General features: G+C 40.5%; 1 protein-coding gene across 2 annotated transcripts in view; it reads left to right on the top strand.

Moving 5' to 3' along the window:
* Positions 1-15,539, top strand: part of ipo11 (importin 11) — a 414,929-nt gene that overhangs the window by 35,459 nt on the left and 363,931 nt on the right. For both annotated transcript variants that reach the window (XM_059989330.1, XM_059989331.1), the window contains exon 4: positions 10,488-10,588. In XM_059989330.1, coding sequence (XP_059845313.1) covers positions 10,488-10,588 — 101 coding nt within the window. The remainder of the gene's footprint in view (positions 1-10,487; positions 10,589-15,539) is intronic.

The following is a 15,539-nucleotide window of genomic DNA, read 5'->3' as shown; positions in this document are numbered from 1 at the left end:
GATGTTGGTAGTGCACAGCACAACTAGCTGCTGTGTTTGCAGACATTTTTAATCTCTCCCTGTCCCAGGGCAGAGTGCCCTCCTGCTTCAAAACATCCATCACCACCCTATACCTAAAAAGACCAAGATAACATGACTAAGTGTCTGGCGTTCTGTTGCACTCACCTCAATAATAAGCAAATGCTTTGGGAAGCTGGTCAAGGACTATATCTGCAGCATGCTACCACCCACACTGAGCCCCCAACAATTCACCTACCAATGCAACTGATCAACGGATGATGCAAGAGCCACAGCTCAACACATCGTCTTCACACAGCTGGAGAGGAGGAATGCTTATGTGAGAATGCTGTTCTTAGACTACAGTTCAGCATTCAACATCATTCCCTCCAGGCTTGACAAGAAGCTCAGAGACCTCAGCCTTCACCCTGCCTTGTGCAGGCGGATTCTGGGCTTCCTGTCAGATCACTGGCAGGTTGGAATGGGCTCCCTCATCTCTGCCGCTTGGTGACACTCATCACAGAAGGCTCACAGTGGGCTGTGTCGTAAGCCTCCTCCTTTACTCTCTGTATACCCATGATTGTGTTGCCACCCGCAGCTCCAATCTGCCAATTACATTTGCAGATGATACTACACTGATTGGCTTTGTCTCAAATAATAATGAGGCAATCTACAGAGAAGTCATCATCACCCTGACACAGTGGTGTCAAAACCGTCATTCCCTCAATGTTGAAAAAAACAAATGAGCTGGTTGTGGACTACAGAAGGAATGGAGATAGGCCCCTATTGACAAGTTCAAGTTCTTCGGTATACACGTTACCAAGGATTTCACAACAGTGCCTCTTTCACCTCAGACGGTTGAAGAAGTTTGGTATGAGTCCCCAGATCCTAAGAACTTTCTACAGGGGCATAATTGAGAGCATCCTGACTGGCTGCATCACTGCCTGGTATGGGGATTGTACTTCCCTCAATCCTAGGGCTCTTCAGAGAGTGGTGTGCACAGCCCAGTGCATCTGGATGTGAACTTTCCAGTATTCAGGACATTTGCAGTGACAGTTGCATAAAAAAGGGCAGAAGGATCATTGGGGACCCAAGTCACCCCAACCACAAACTGTTCCAACTGCTACCATCCAGGAAACAGTACCGTAGCAATAAAGCCAGGACCAACAGGCTCCCAGACATCTTCTACCAGGCCATCAGACTGATTAAATTATACTGACACAATAGTGTTTCTAAGCTATATTGACTGATCTGTTGTATATCTTAATGTACATACTATTTATTAAAATTACTATAATTTGCACATTACATATTCAGACAGAGACTTAATGAAGAGAGAGAGAGAGGGAGCTTCGCACAGGTTGGGGAGAAAAGTTTAAAAAAGAAGCATTTCATGGGGCTCGGTGCATTAGCAACGGATCAATCAATATGAAGAGAGAGAGCGCTTTGTACAGGTTGGGAAGAAGAGTTTTTTAAAAAAAAAAAAGCGCTTCACAGGGCTCAGCGCATAAGAATAATAAATACGACTGTGAGACCAGTTTTCTGTTCTGGATGTCAGATGTGGGATGTCCGGGAGACTTCTAGCCTCCCTGATGACCACATCTACACCAGGTGCATTGAGCTGCAGCTCCTTAGAAACTGAGTTAATCACCCCGGGGTCACAGGAGACAGATAAGTAGGTGACCATCAGGAGGGTGTCGAATAGTGGAGGGCACCCCTGTGGCTGTCCCCCTTAATAATAAGCACTCCATTTTGAAAGCTGTTAGGGGGATGACCTACCTAGGTGAAGCAACAGTGGCTGTTGAAAGCATTCTTTTAGGGTGCATCACAACCTGGTATGGAAGCTGTCCTGTCCAAGACTGGAAGAAGCTGCAGAAGATCATGAACACAGCCCAGCACATCACAGAAACCAATCTTCTGTCCTTGGACTCACTTTCTTTCTTGTGGACAGTTCCTGAGCTTTCCACAATATCCTGAAATGGGAGGGTGAGCAGCCAGAGGTCATGGTACATATTGGTACCAACGACATTGGTAGAAAAAGGGTGGAGGTCTTGTAAGCAGAATATTGGGAGTTAGGAAGGAAGCTGAGAAGCAAGAGCAAGGGGAAGGGATTCAGATTTTTTGATCATTGTGACCTCTTCTGGGGCAGGTGTGACCTGTAGAAAAAAGATGGGTTGCACTTGAATCTGAGGGGGGCCAATATCCTGGCGGGGAGGTTTGCTAATTCTATTGGGGAGGGTTTAAACTAAATTTGCAGGGGGGGGTGGGAACCAAAGTGAAGAGGCAGAGGATTGGGGAGGTTGGAGCACATGTAGAGACAGCTTGTAGGGAGTTTGTGAGGAAGGATAGGCCGATGTTAGAGCAAAGATGTATTCAGCCTGATGGTTTGAAATGTGTCTATTTTAATGCAAGGAGTATCATAAACAAGGCAGATGAAAGTACAACTGTGATGTTGTGGCCATTGCAGAGACTTGGATGTCTCATGAACAGGAAAGGCTGCTGGGTGTGCCAGGCTTTAGATGTTTCAAAAAGAACAGAGAGTGGCAAAAGAGGTGGGGACATGGTAATGCTTATTAGGGATAGTGTCATGGCTGCAAAAAAGGAGGAAGTCGTGGAGGGATGGTCTACTGAGTCAGTGTGGGTGGAAGTCAGAAACCGGAATGGGGCAATAACTAGTGGATGTAGCAAAGATATCGAGGATCAGATAGGGAGGCAGATTCTGGAACAGTGCAATAATGATAGGGTTGTTGTGATGGGAGATTTTAACTTCCCTAATATTGATTGGCATCTCCTTAGCGGAAGGGATTCAGATGGAGTGGAGTTTGTTAGGTGTCATCAGGAAGGTTTCCTGACGCAATATGTAGAGGCAATAACTAGAGGAGAGGCTGTACTTGATCTGGTATTGGGAAATGAAAGTGATCAGATGTTGGATCTCTTGGTGGGACAGCATTTTGGAGGTAGTGACCACAACTCTTCTTCACCATAGTGCTGAAGAGGGATAGGAGCAGACAATTTGGGAAAACATTTAATTGGGGTAGGGGGAAATGTTATCAGGCAGGAACTTGTGAGCATAAATTGGGAGCAAATGTTCTCAGGGAAATGCACAGCGGAAATATTGCAAATGTCCAGGGAATATTTGGATGGAGTTCTGCATAGGCATGTTCCAGAGGCAGGGAAAGAATGGTAGAGTTAAATGACCATGGTGTACAAAGTATGTAGAAAATCGAGTTAAGAAGAAAAGAAAAGCTTATGAAAGGTTCAAGAAACTAAGAAAAAAGCTCTAGAAAAATTACAAGGTTGCTCAGAAGAAGCTTAAGATTGGAATTAGGAGAGCCAGAAGAGGCCATGAGAAGGCCTTAGTGAGCAGAATTAAAGAAAACCCCAAGGCATTCTCCAAGTATGTGAAGAGCAAGAGGATGAGCCATGTGAGAACCGGAACAATCAGGTGTGATAGTGGAAACACGTGCATGGAGTCGGAGGAGGTAGCGGAGGTACTTAATGAATACTTTGTTTCAGTATTCACCAGGGAAAAAGACCCTGGTAATTGTGGGGATGACTTTCAGAGGACTGAAATGCTTGAGCATAGATACAAAGAGGTCATGATCGAGCTTTGGAAAAGCATTAAGTGAGGTAAGTCACCGGGACTGGATGAGATATACCCCGGCTACTCTGGGAAGTGAGGGAGGAGATTGCTGAGCCTCTTGTGATGATTTTTGTGTCATCAGTAGGGATGGGAGCAGTACCGGAGGGTTGGAGGGTTACAGATGTTGTTCACTTGTTCAAGAAAGGGAGTAGAGATAACCCAGGAAATTATAGACCAGTGAGTCTGACTTCAGTGGTTTGCAAGTTGGAAAAGATCCTGAGAAGCAGGATTTATGACCATTTGGAAGGAAGTAATCTGATTAGGGGTAGTCAGTACAGCTTTATCCAGAGCAGGTCGTGCCTTACGAGCCTGATTGAATGAGGATGTAACAAGACACAGTGATGAAGGTAAGCAGTGGATGTAGTGTATATGGATTTGATGAGGTTCCCCATGCAAGGCTCCTTCAGAAAGTAAGGAGGCCTGGGATCCAAGGAGACCTTGCTTTGTGGATCTAGAATTGACTTGCCCACAGAAAGCAAAAGGTGGTTGTAGATGGTTCATATTCTGCATGGAGGTCAGTGACCAGTGGGGTTCCACAGGGATCTGTTCTGGGACCCCTCCTCTTTGTGATTTTTATAAATGACTTGGATGAGGAAGTAGAAGTGTGGGTTAGTAAGTTTGCTGATGACACAAAGGTTTGGGGTGTTGTAGACAGGCTAGAGGGTTGTCAGAGGTTCAGCGGGACATTGATAGGATGCAGAACTGGGCTGATAAGTGGCAGATGGAGTTCAACCCAGTTAAGTGAGAAGTGGTTCATTTTGGTAGGTCCAAGACAGAATATAAATATATATGGTAAGACTCTTGGCAGTGTGGAGGATCTGAGAGCTCTTGGGAGACCATGTTGCTAGGACATTCAAAGCTGCTGCGCTGTTTGACTGTGTGGTTAAGAAGGCATATGGTATGTTGGCATTCATCAACCGTGGGATTGAATTCAAGAGCTGTGAGGTAATTTTACAGCTATATAAGATATAAAAGATCCCAGATGGAGCACTGTGTTCAGTTCTGGTCACTCACTGCAGGAAGGATGTGGATACTGTAGAGAGAATGCAGAGAGATTTACAAGGATGTTGCCTGGATTGGAGGGAGTACCTTGTGAGAATAAGTTGAATGTACTTGGCTTTTTCTCCTTGGAGCAACAGAGGATGAGAGGTGACCTGCTAGAGGTGTATAAGATTGTGTGGATGGCCAGAGGCTTTTTCCCAGGGCTGAAATGGCTAACACAAGGGGGCATAGTTGGAAATGGGTACCAAGGGGATGTCAGGGGTAAGTTTTTCACACAGAGAGTGGTGGGGGCGTGGAATGCACTGCCAGCAGTGGTGGTGGAAGCGGATACAATAGGGTCATTTAAAGAGCCTCTTAAATAAGTACATGGAGCTTAGAAATATAGAGGGCGAAGCACTAGGAAAATTACAGGCAGTCTCTAGGTTACATGGTCGGCGCAACATTGTGGGCCAAAGGGCCTGTAATGTGCTGTAAATTTCTGTGTTCTACATAATAAGATTTTTACTGATCATGTTTGTGAAGGGTGTTAGAAATAAAGTCAGGTCAATTCAATTCAAGTATGGTAATGAAACATTTCACTTTTATGAACTTCTACAAAAAATAATGTATAATTTAAACTGCAATGTCTAATTATTTGCTTATAGGAATTGTGAAGGGATTTATAGAGGAGTTCTGAAAAGCCAGAATTTACGCAGTGTTTTGAAAGTAGAAACGCAATTAAAAGTTTAATTAGAGGGATTCAGAGCTGATGGATGGTAGATTAGGAAGTACAGCAAGAGTTTGACTGCAGAAATGGTTAATAAAACAGAATTCTGAAGTGAAATTAGGGGAAATTACGAAGTATGATTATTAAGAGACTGCAGGCAATGTTTCTGTTATTGTTGTGTAACTAATTGTATACAAAAGAGCTTAAGATCTGAGAAACCAAAGGTTTGGGGGATGCAAATTATGCTGATGAGAGACATTTCCCATTTTGGAGGATCCAAACTGACTTGAGGGGTAAAACCATTCAAAAACAAAACTATGAATTTGAAATTTTAACATGAGGAAATCTGCAGATGCTGGAAATTCAAACAACGCGCACACAGTGCTGGTGGAACACAGCAGGCCAGGCAGCATCTATAGGAAGAAGTACAGTCGACGTTTCAGGCTGAGACCCTTTGTCATGACTCAAGTTTAAAATATTAGTCATTTTAGGAAATGAAGCCACAGTATTCACTTCGGGACTAATGTGTAAGTGTGACATGGTATGTTACGAAAAATGACAAGATAGTTTTGAATAATTTAATATTTTGAATTAGTGTTGCTTGTTTTCAGACAAGGTAGCTTTAAATAATGAGAGAAATCTCATGCTGTAGACCCGGGAGTAAAAGCTAAAAATGAATCTTTCAGATGTATAATGAATCTTTGTAGGATAAATAGGTTATTGTTCCTACTAAGTTCGAAGTACATTTATTATCAAGTATGTCTACCTTGAGATTTGTCTTCTTGCAGGCTGCTGCAAATCAAAGACCATCGAACCCACTTAAAAAATCCACAACAAAGACTGTCGAATACGTAATGTATGGAAAAAACCCAACAAATTGTGCAAACAATAAAAATGCTATACAAATAACACACAGAACATGAACCGCAGAGTACCTGAAAGTGAGTCCACAGCCATGGAGTTAGTTCAGTGCTGTAACCAATCCAGGAGTCCAATAGCTGCTGGTCACAGCCATGGAGCCAGTTCAACACTGAGACGAGCAAAGCCTCTTGGAGTAGTGAGCTGAGGATTGATTTATCTTTTGCATTTGACCCGACAACTTGATCTTTTAATCTGGCTCAGTGCTTAAATTGGCCTTACTTCAGTTGGTTTCCGCTCTCCGGCTCAGGCACTGCTGCTTCAATGTAGCCCAGAGTTTCAGTCCAGCCCCAAGTCCACTCCAACAATGCAGCTGTGGTTGTAACTGCGTGCTTGAGATTCTACTTTTCTGAATTTATCAGGATACTTGCAAAAATATCCAGCTGTACAGAGTTCAAAACCTCAGCTCCCAAAGAGAAATTACAGGCTGTAGATTGCAGTGATCATAGTCCAGAGAAAGTATAGTTAATAGAATAGTTTCTAATTTTGTTTGCTACCTGTAAAATGTCATTAGGTCTCACTAGTACCATCTTGCTGTTAAATTGGAGGGCCTTTTTTTCCCCTTGGTCACATAGTCTAATCCAGCCTTTCTCAAACTTTTTGCCCTGGAAGTACCACTGAAGTAATTTTCAGGTCTCAGAGAACCCTGCATAAACATTATTATATCTAGAACTCATAGTACGTTAGCATGATCAGTAAGTTGTAGATATAATAAACCAAAAATGATTGTCAATGCTCTTTTGAGTAGAAAATGAATTTTTAGGCAACCTTTCTTGAAAAAAACAGGTAGTTAAACTTAGCTCGCCTTTCTTGCAATTAATCTTTTTTCCTTTCATAAATTTTAAAAACTCATATAAAGCAAATATAATAAATTATCATTAAACAACTGGCTTAAGACAGAATGGGATTTAATTTTTCTAAAGGTGGGCTTGGTAGATTTAATTTAAATAATGTGAATTGATTTTAATACTATTTACAACATGAAAATTTATTGGCGATGTTGAATAGTAAAGTTACTAAATACCATAAGCCAAAGCAATATTAATAAGAATGTAGCCTAAGGTACAATTTTATACAACACTTTGAAAAAGTATTTTCTTATTGTGACATGGTCAGGTTCAAATATAGGTCTTGCATATGAAATCTGTGCTTTTTTTTTTGCTGCACAAATACCCAATTCTGGGTCGAACTTGAGATAAGCACACACAGATTCTACCTTCAGCTGAAATGAGACGATTTCTATCCTTACCCTTGATGCTTGTTAAACAAAAAAAAACTTGCTCACACATGTAAGAAGTTGAAAACTTGCAGCAAAATGTTGCACAGACTAGGCACATTGAAATAGGACAACTTGGATCATCAGTCCATGTCAAACTCATTGATAATTAGCTTTCATTGTAAATAGGGACTATTTTTTGTGTCTGTTGTACTAGTGCAGTGCAATGACTCAGTAATTCTTCATAATTGTCTGTAGCCCTAAGCCTAGAATCTTCCTCTTCCATCTCACACCACCTCTTCAGAAATTGCCATAGGACTGTCAGAAATGTCGGTAAAGCACACAGGTTAATGAAATATAAAAAAGAATGGCAAAAATATGAAAACTTCACAATAAAATTCACTTCTAACCTACACAATCCATGTTTTGCAACATTTACAACAAAAGCAAAGCAGCTGAGTCACAGCACATAAAAATTCCTCCAATTTTCTACTACAGAGGTAGAGTGAGTTTGGTCCCATACGTCAGTCAGCGATGCATAAGGGGAAGTTGGAGGGAGTTAATTCAGGAGGAAGAGGCTAACATTACAGCCCAAGTTGGGTGAGTCCATTCAATGCATGGAAAATGCTCTTCAAGCTCATCAGCCTACCGTCCTCCCCTCTGTGTAATACAGCGCCCACCAATTATCAGTGGCCTTCACTACCTCGCGTCAAAAACTGAGAATGGACTCAACCAAATAAACACAGTCCCTCTGTGCATTGCCATACTGGGGTGAGAGACCTTTAACAAGATTGCCAATGGGGCTGCTCAGTCACTGCCGACCGGTATGAATGCTGGCATTGTGTGTTGCGTGAAGTTCAAAAATTACGTTAATTTTTTATATCAGGATCTCTTATGTAACCCCTAGCGACCTCTTGCAGAATCCTAGGGTTCCGCAAAACCCTGGTCTGTTCTGTTTTTCAGCTCTTTTTACAAATGTCTATAAAAAAATTTTCTTTTGCAATGTAGACTAGAGCTAGTTTGCAACTCCAACCTTCAGGTTAATAATCTTCTGATTCATTGTTCTAAAGCTGTGTTTCCATTACAGTTTTGCTGACCAATGAAAATATTTAAAAATTGTTTTAATTGATATACTCTTGAAGATCTCCATTCATAATTTTTTTTCTACTTCAATGAAAACCAGCTCACCAAATCTGCCATTGGTTTACAATTTGCTAACACTATCATTTTGAATATTTGTGGTTTTGGAATAAGAAATGGATATATTAGTGATTTGATTTTCACCCACCTGACCCCCCATCCCCCCACAAGCTTTGGAAACCATGGAAGATTCATTCATTCTCTGATTAGTGTAACACATCAGATGTTTGTTCTAGGTTTCCTTAAAAAAAGCTAACTGTGTGCCTTCAGTGAAATTGAGCCACCGTAAGACACCTACCAACAATTTTTTGAGCTGAGAGAGTCAAAACAAATCTGGTTTTGTTTAAGAAGGGGAAAAGTCAGCCAAGATTCCTACTTCATAACTAGTGAATAGGATTGAAAAATGCTTTATGTTGAGGCAATGGATGAGGAATTAAGGGGCCTTGGTAAAGCATAACTTAGATGGGGATAAATTAGGAGTTGGAGTCAAATACTAATTTATTGCTGCTTGGTGATAAAAAGATTCTCAGGTGTGGATCATATTCCATGTTTTGCACATCACCTGTCACTTCAGGTGGATAATAACTGATGATATTAACCATGAACTTCCATCTCCCAATTTACCAGTGGGGAAATTGTAGTTTGAAACTAAACTCATCGTCTCCTGGAAAGTAAATGCTTGCTTTCCTATGTCTTGAAGATGAGAACTATCAGCAGAAGGCACCTCAAACCATAGAGGAGATGATATCTGCACTGCCTTTGCTAAATTATCCAATTCTTCTCGAAGGAGAGACAAATCCTCTCGCTTGCCAATTTCACTAGTAATGGAGTTTTAATTACCCATATCCAGTTCTGTGGCCTGACCACATTATTTGTATGGGACCCACACTCCGGAAGTATGGATTCTTGTTGGACTATGGTGGCGTGATGTTACCAGGATAATGTTTGAAGGATGTTCTTGAAATCTCCTTACAAAAATGAAACATCCTCACTTATGTGAACATCTAACCCATGAACACTTGAATTGGAAGAGTAGTATTCTGTTCTGAAAAGCTATTGATCTCTAATGCAGGGATTCTAAACCCTTTTTTTTTGCCATGGACACCACATTAACCGAGGAATCACAGGACCCCAGGTTGGGAAAAATGCTCTAATGTCTTTTACTTATGTTTAAGTATAGTAATTTTTACTGCAAACTATAGCTGATTTGCTTTACCATTATTTTCTGTTTTTATTTGATTTGTATCTGCAGAGTTTACTTAGTTTTTCAATGTCATATTAGTGGGCAAGGCATCAGACTAGTAACCTGAAGATCACTGGTTCGAGCCTCAGCTGAGGCAGCGTGTTTGTGTCCTTTAGCAAGGCACTTAACAACACATTACTCTGCGACGTCACCGGTGCCAAGCTGCATGGGTCCTAGTGCCCTTCCCTTGGACAACATCGGTGGCATGGAGAGGGGAAGGCCTGCAGCTTGGGCAACTGCCAGTCTCCCATACAACCCTGTCCAGGCCTGCGCCCTGGAAACTCCAGGTGCAGATCCATGGTCTCTCGAGACTGACGGATGCCACCACCATTTGTAAAATTAGATGTTGATTGTTAGTTCCAGGAAGTCTCAATTTCACTTTTGGAACTAATTCATCAGATTCATAAAGAAACCATTGAAATAATCAGCAGGCATTATGGTTTGGTTTCTGAATCCAAATTGATGATTACTGAATAAATAGAAAGTTTAAAAATCGTATAAGCAGTTAGACTTGAATAATGCATTTCTGATGTTGTATGCATCATCTAGCCAGGCTAATTTACATAATTCCAAAAAGTCTACTCACAAATATTCAGCTAATTTAATATATTTGCTTTTACAGAATATCTTTACAAATCACGCTCTAGACGTAAATGTACGGTGGCTTGCGGTACTGTACTTCAAAAATGGAATTGATCGTTACTGGCGGCGCATTGCTCCACAGTAAGTAGTTTGAGTTATATGTATCTTGTTAAATTTGTTTTATTTGCAGGTTCATCAGCTTAATCATCTGAAGACATGGCTGCCAACAGTAGAATAGTTACATTTTGAGATTAAAAAACATGGCAAACCTTTTGCTAAGAGAGCAAAAAGCAATTGCAGTTTCCTGTTAATTTCTGCAGTGCACTCTCCTTTTGAATGGCAATTGGCAGCTGCAACTTCTATTTACATAGAAATTTTAACATGGCAAAATATTCATTGCAAGATCATTTTCAGAGATGTTAACACTGAAATGTGTAAGGAAATGTTGAAATAGGTGACTAAAGTATTTGGTGAAGAAGTATACTTCAAAAAAAAAATCAAGGGAAAAATAAAAAGAGTAAAGAGACTAAAGTTGAAGGATGGAATTTCATAAGTAAGGGTCTTGGTAATTGAATGCAGATATCCAGTTTACTCTCCTCGTATACTGTTGTTCAATTCAGTTTGTTAGACAGCAGACAACACAATGGAAGGAGCTTTCTCACTAATGACAACTTTAGTGTAATAATTGAAATTGATAAAATTAAAAAAAAAACTAAAGACAGAAGATCTGAAAGGAAAAACAAATGGTCATACATTTCATTACAACAAGTGGTTTTAGAAGTCACATAACTACATCTGTTTTTGGAGACCTGTGTGCAGTCAAAGTGTTCCAATTGATTGTAATAAAAATACACCTGTATCTGGAAGGTCCAACTGCTAGTGAGTCAGTATCCTGGCAAAAACTACACCATGAAGACAAAACCACAATCCAAGCGACTCTGTGAAAAGGTTCTTGAAAAGCATAAGTCAGGAAATGGATACAAGAAATTTTCCAAGTCACTGAATATCACTTGGAGTATAGTTAAGTCAGACATCAAGAAATGGTAAGAATATGGCACAGCTGTAGAGCAGGCTGTCCTCAAAAACTGAGTGACCGTGCAAGAAGGGGTCTAGTGAGGGAGGCCACCAAGAGATCTCTGGAGGAGTTAGAAGCTTCTGTGGCTGAGATGGGAGAGACTGCGCATACAACTACTGTTACCCGGGTGCTTCAACAGTTGCAGCTTGATGGGAGAGTGGCAAAGAGAGAGCCACTGTTTTTAAAAAAAAACTGACATGAAATATCAGCTGGAGTTTGCTGGAAGGCATATGAGAGACTCTGAAGTCAACTGGAAGAAGGTTCTATGGTCTGATGAAACCAAAATGGAGCTTTTTGGCCATCACTATGTTTGGTGTAAGCTGAACACCACATGTCATCAAAAAAACACAATCCCTACCATGAAGCATCATGCTGTGGGGATGCTTCAGTGCAGCAAACCCTGGAAGGCTTGTGAAGGTAGAGGTTAAAATGAATGCAGCAAAGTACAGGGAAATCCTGGAGGAAAATTTGATGCAGTCTGCAAGAGAACTGCAACTTGGAGAATATTTTTTCTTCCCAGCAAGGCAATGACCCCAAGGATTTAGCCAAAGTTACACAGGAGTGGCTTAAAAACAGCCAAGTTAATGTCCTACAGTGGATAAGTCAGAGTCCAGACCTCAGAATTTTTGACTGGACTGGAAAAGGGCTGTTCATTCAAAATCCCCATGCAATCTGACAGAGCTGGAGCAGTTTTGTAAAGAAGAATGGGGAAAAATTGCAGTGTCTAGATGTCCAAAACACACAGACTCAAGGCTGTAACTACTACCCAATGTGCGTCTCCTAAATTATGTCTTGAAGGGGGTGAATGCATATGTTATCAATTATTGTGTTTAATACGTAATAAATTTAGACCAATTTGTAGAAATTTGTTTTCACTTTGACATGAAAGTCTTTTCTGTTGATCAATGTCAAAAAAGCCAAATTAAATCCACAGTAATTCACTGTTGTAAAACAATAAAACATGAAAATTTCCAAGGGGATGAATAATTTTTATAAACACTGTGTATGAAATTATGTTTCTAGTTAGCTGGTTGGGTATAGTTCAACAGTAGCCATACCATACCATCATACCATCCAGGACAAAGTAACCTAATTGATTAGGCAGAGTAACACATAAAAAATGCTGGAGGAAAGGAACTCAGCAGATCAGGCAGCATTTATGGAAATGAAGAAATAGTCGATGTTTTGAGCTGAAACCCTTCATCGGGATAAAATGAGTAGGCATTTTAGTCTACACAGTTGCTGAAATGACACACCATTTCTGACTTGGATATATTTGCTTGTGTCACTTGGCTATAATCCTGACAGCATTGCCTGATGATCTTCAGAGAATGGGCATAGAAGTGCAAAAAGAATTACTGCCACTTTCCCAAAGGCAGATGGGGAACTGCAATAAATGTTGGTCTGCCAGAGTTACCATATCAACAGAAATAATAAAGAAAGAAAAATTTTCAGTGATATTTGTGGCTTTTGTGTTTCTAATAACCTGTAGTGCTCTACTTACTAGAGATTGTTCTTGGTTTACTAGTATAATCCATATTGATTGCCTGTTGGTGTGGTGATACAACCAGATAAGATAGCATCAGTGTTTCTTTGAATAAATTGCCCTTTGTAGAAGTTGTAATCTTAGGAGTTGGAACTAATGTTCATCAGTTATAGGCCGAATTGTGGCTCAGTTAAAGCTGTTAAATATTCAGATAGTTGTTTTTACTCAAACAGAATTTGACCGTAATAAGCCATTTTCACATAATTCAGAAATTCTCTTGTCCTTGAATTTGTTGGTTCTGGTTTATGTGTACAAAAATGGAAATTTAAGTAGGCATTTCTGTGCAATATAGTGAGTCTGTTAGATGTACTGTCCTTCAGCTAAATATTTAGTTGAATTCCTTTCTGTATGTTCAAGGCAACTTAAAAGATCCTAAGAACAGATTGCTCCCTTAGTATCCAGATCTACATTTATCTTTTTCATGAACCTCAAATGCAGCTTGATCAGATAAGCCTGTCATGTCATTTTTACTGCTTTGGCCTACCCTGCCATTCAATATGTTTACAGTTAATCTGTTGCAGGTCTCATATCCTGTGTGCCATTTCCCCAGAGCCAACAATTGCCAGATCTTTCAAAAATTTATCAAATTCCTCTTCAAGTACCCTTACTGATTTAGCCCCTACATTTTTTTGCGGCAGAACATTGCAAAGTACCACCAACCTCCTGGGATGAAACTTCCTATGCATCTTAGCTTTAAATGAGAATCCCCAATATGTAACTACATTACCTTCATTGCGATTCTCCCAACAGTGGAAAACATCTCGATGTGTACTCTGTTGTGCCCCTTTAGGATCTTGCGTTTCATTACGTTCATTCCTTCCAGGCTGTGAAAAGTATATATCTAATTTCTTTACCTACTTATTATAGGACAGTCCTTATTACAGGAATAAGCCAGTGAGTTTCTTCTGGACTGCCTCCAATGCTAATATTTTCTTTCTGAAATAAGTGACGAAAATTCTACCTGGTTCTCCAGATGTGGGTCACCAGTACCCTGAACAAATGTACTAGTATATCCCCATTTTATTATAAACTAAGGAAAGTCATCTGTGTTCTTTGTGGGTTTTTATACTAAATAATGAGATAGAAGGGACCTGTTTTGGCCATCAGATTCATACTGACTTCCAGGGGAGCAAATCCTTCAGTCCCAATCTTTTTCTCATTTCTCTGTACTCCTGCATCAACTTTTGACTGTCACATGCTCATTAATCCTTCTGTTCTTTTTGCCATTAATCTATGTAAAGTGGTAATTTACAGTCACTTACCAGCACATTTTTGTGATGTCTATCAACACTTAGGCTACGTCCACACTACACTGGATAAATCCGTAACTGAAGCATTTTCACTTCGTTTTTACCCTCTGTCCACACTAAAACGTTTTCGTCCCCTGAAACCAGAGCTTTTCAGAAAAGCTTTCCAGGGTGGGTATTTTTGAAAATGCTGCTCGGGCAGGTCAGTGTGGACGGGGTAACCGGAGAAATCTGAAAACGCTATCAGACGGCAGCGTGCGATTTCATTGTTTTCTTGAACGCACCCTAACAATTTCAGAACAGATAGTAGCGAAACTGAAGCCAGAGGAGTTAGAAATGTACTCACCAAATACTTTGACCCATAACTTACTGAATAAATAAGTATACTCACTTTGCCTTGTTTTCTGTCCTTGCTTGTATGAAGGTGGTTTACGCAAGTATTTATGCAAGTACTTCTCTGACAATAGATGTGTAACAGCCTAATGTAACATTGTATGGAAATACAAGATAACACTGATGCAGACATTAAAACATTCATACATTTAATAACAACGAGTGAGTCTGCAGATGCTGGAAATAAATAAAAACACAAAATGCTGGCAGAACTCAGCAGGCCAGACAGCATCTATGGGAGGAGATAGTGTCGTCACTACCTCCTCCCATAGATGCTGTCTGGCCTGCTGAGTTCTGCCAGCATTTTGTGTTTTCATACATTTAACAAGGTGCTTTATTAATACCAAAAAGTTAGTCAGTTTTTCCAATGTTTGTCGTCAGCCAGGTCAATCTGTCCGTGAACTCCCTGTCGGTTGCCTCCGTACGCTCCAGTATTTGTGTTTTTTTTTACTTTTAAGTTCTGCGCGAGAGCCAACAGCTGTCCATCGTTTTAAATTTTTCTAGTCTGTAACTACACAAACGTGCACTTTTACGGCGAGATTCGACACCAAACATGTGGCTTGTTTTCGGTAGATGTGTCCTGTGCATGCGCAGGAGGAGGAGATTCACCGAAATTGCTGTTTCAATGTGGATAGAGGTATTTTCAAAAATGCTTAGTGTGGACGCCTGTCGTTTTTACGCAAAACTGGTGTTTTCAAAATTATCTGGTCTAGTGTGGATGTAGCCTTAAGCACCCATAGAGAACTCGTATGATCACTGGCAGCACCTGAAGTCTGGATTGATAAAGGGGCTTGGCTCAAAATGTGAACTGTCTACTCTTTTCCATAGATG

The sequence above is a fragment of the Hypanus sabinus genome, chromosome 14 (assembly GCF_030144855.1).
Source record: "Hypanus sabinus isolate sHypSab1 chromosome 14, sHypSab1.hap1, whole genome shotgun sequence".
In the NCBI taxonomy this organism is placed as follows: domain Eukaryota; kingdom Metazoa; phylum Chordata; class Chondrichthyes; order Myliobatiformes; family Dasyatidae; genus Hypanus; species Hypanus sabinus.
This window is presented reverse-complemented; position numbering and strand designations above follow the sequence as displayed.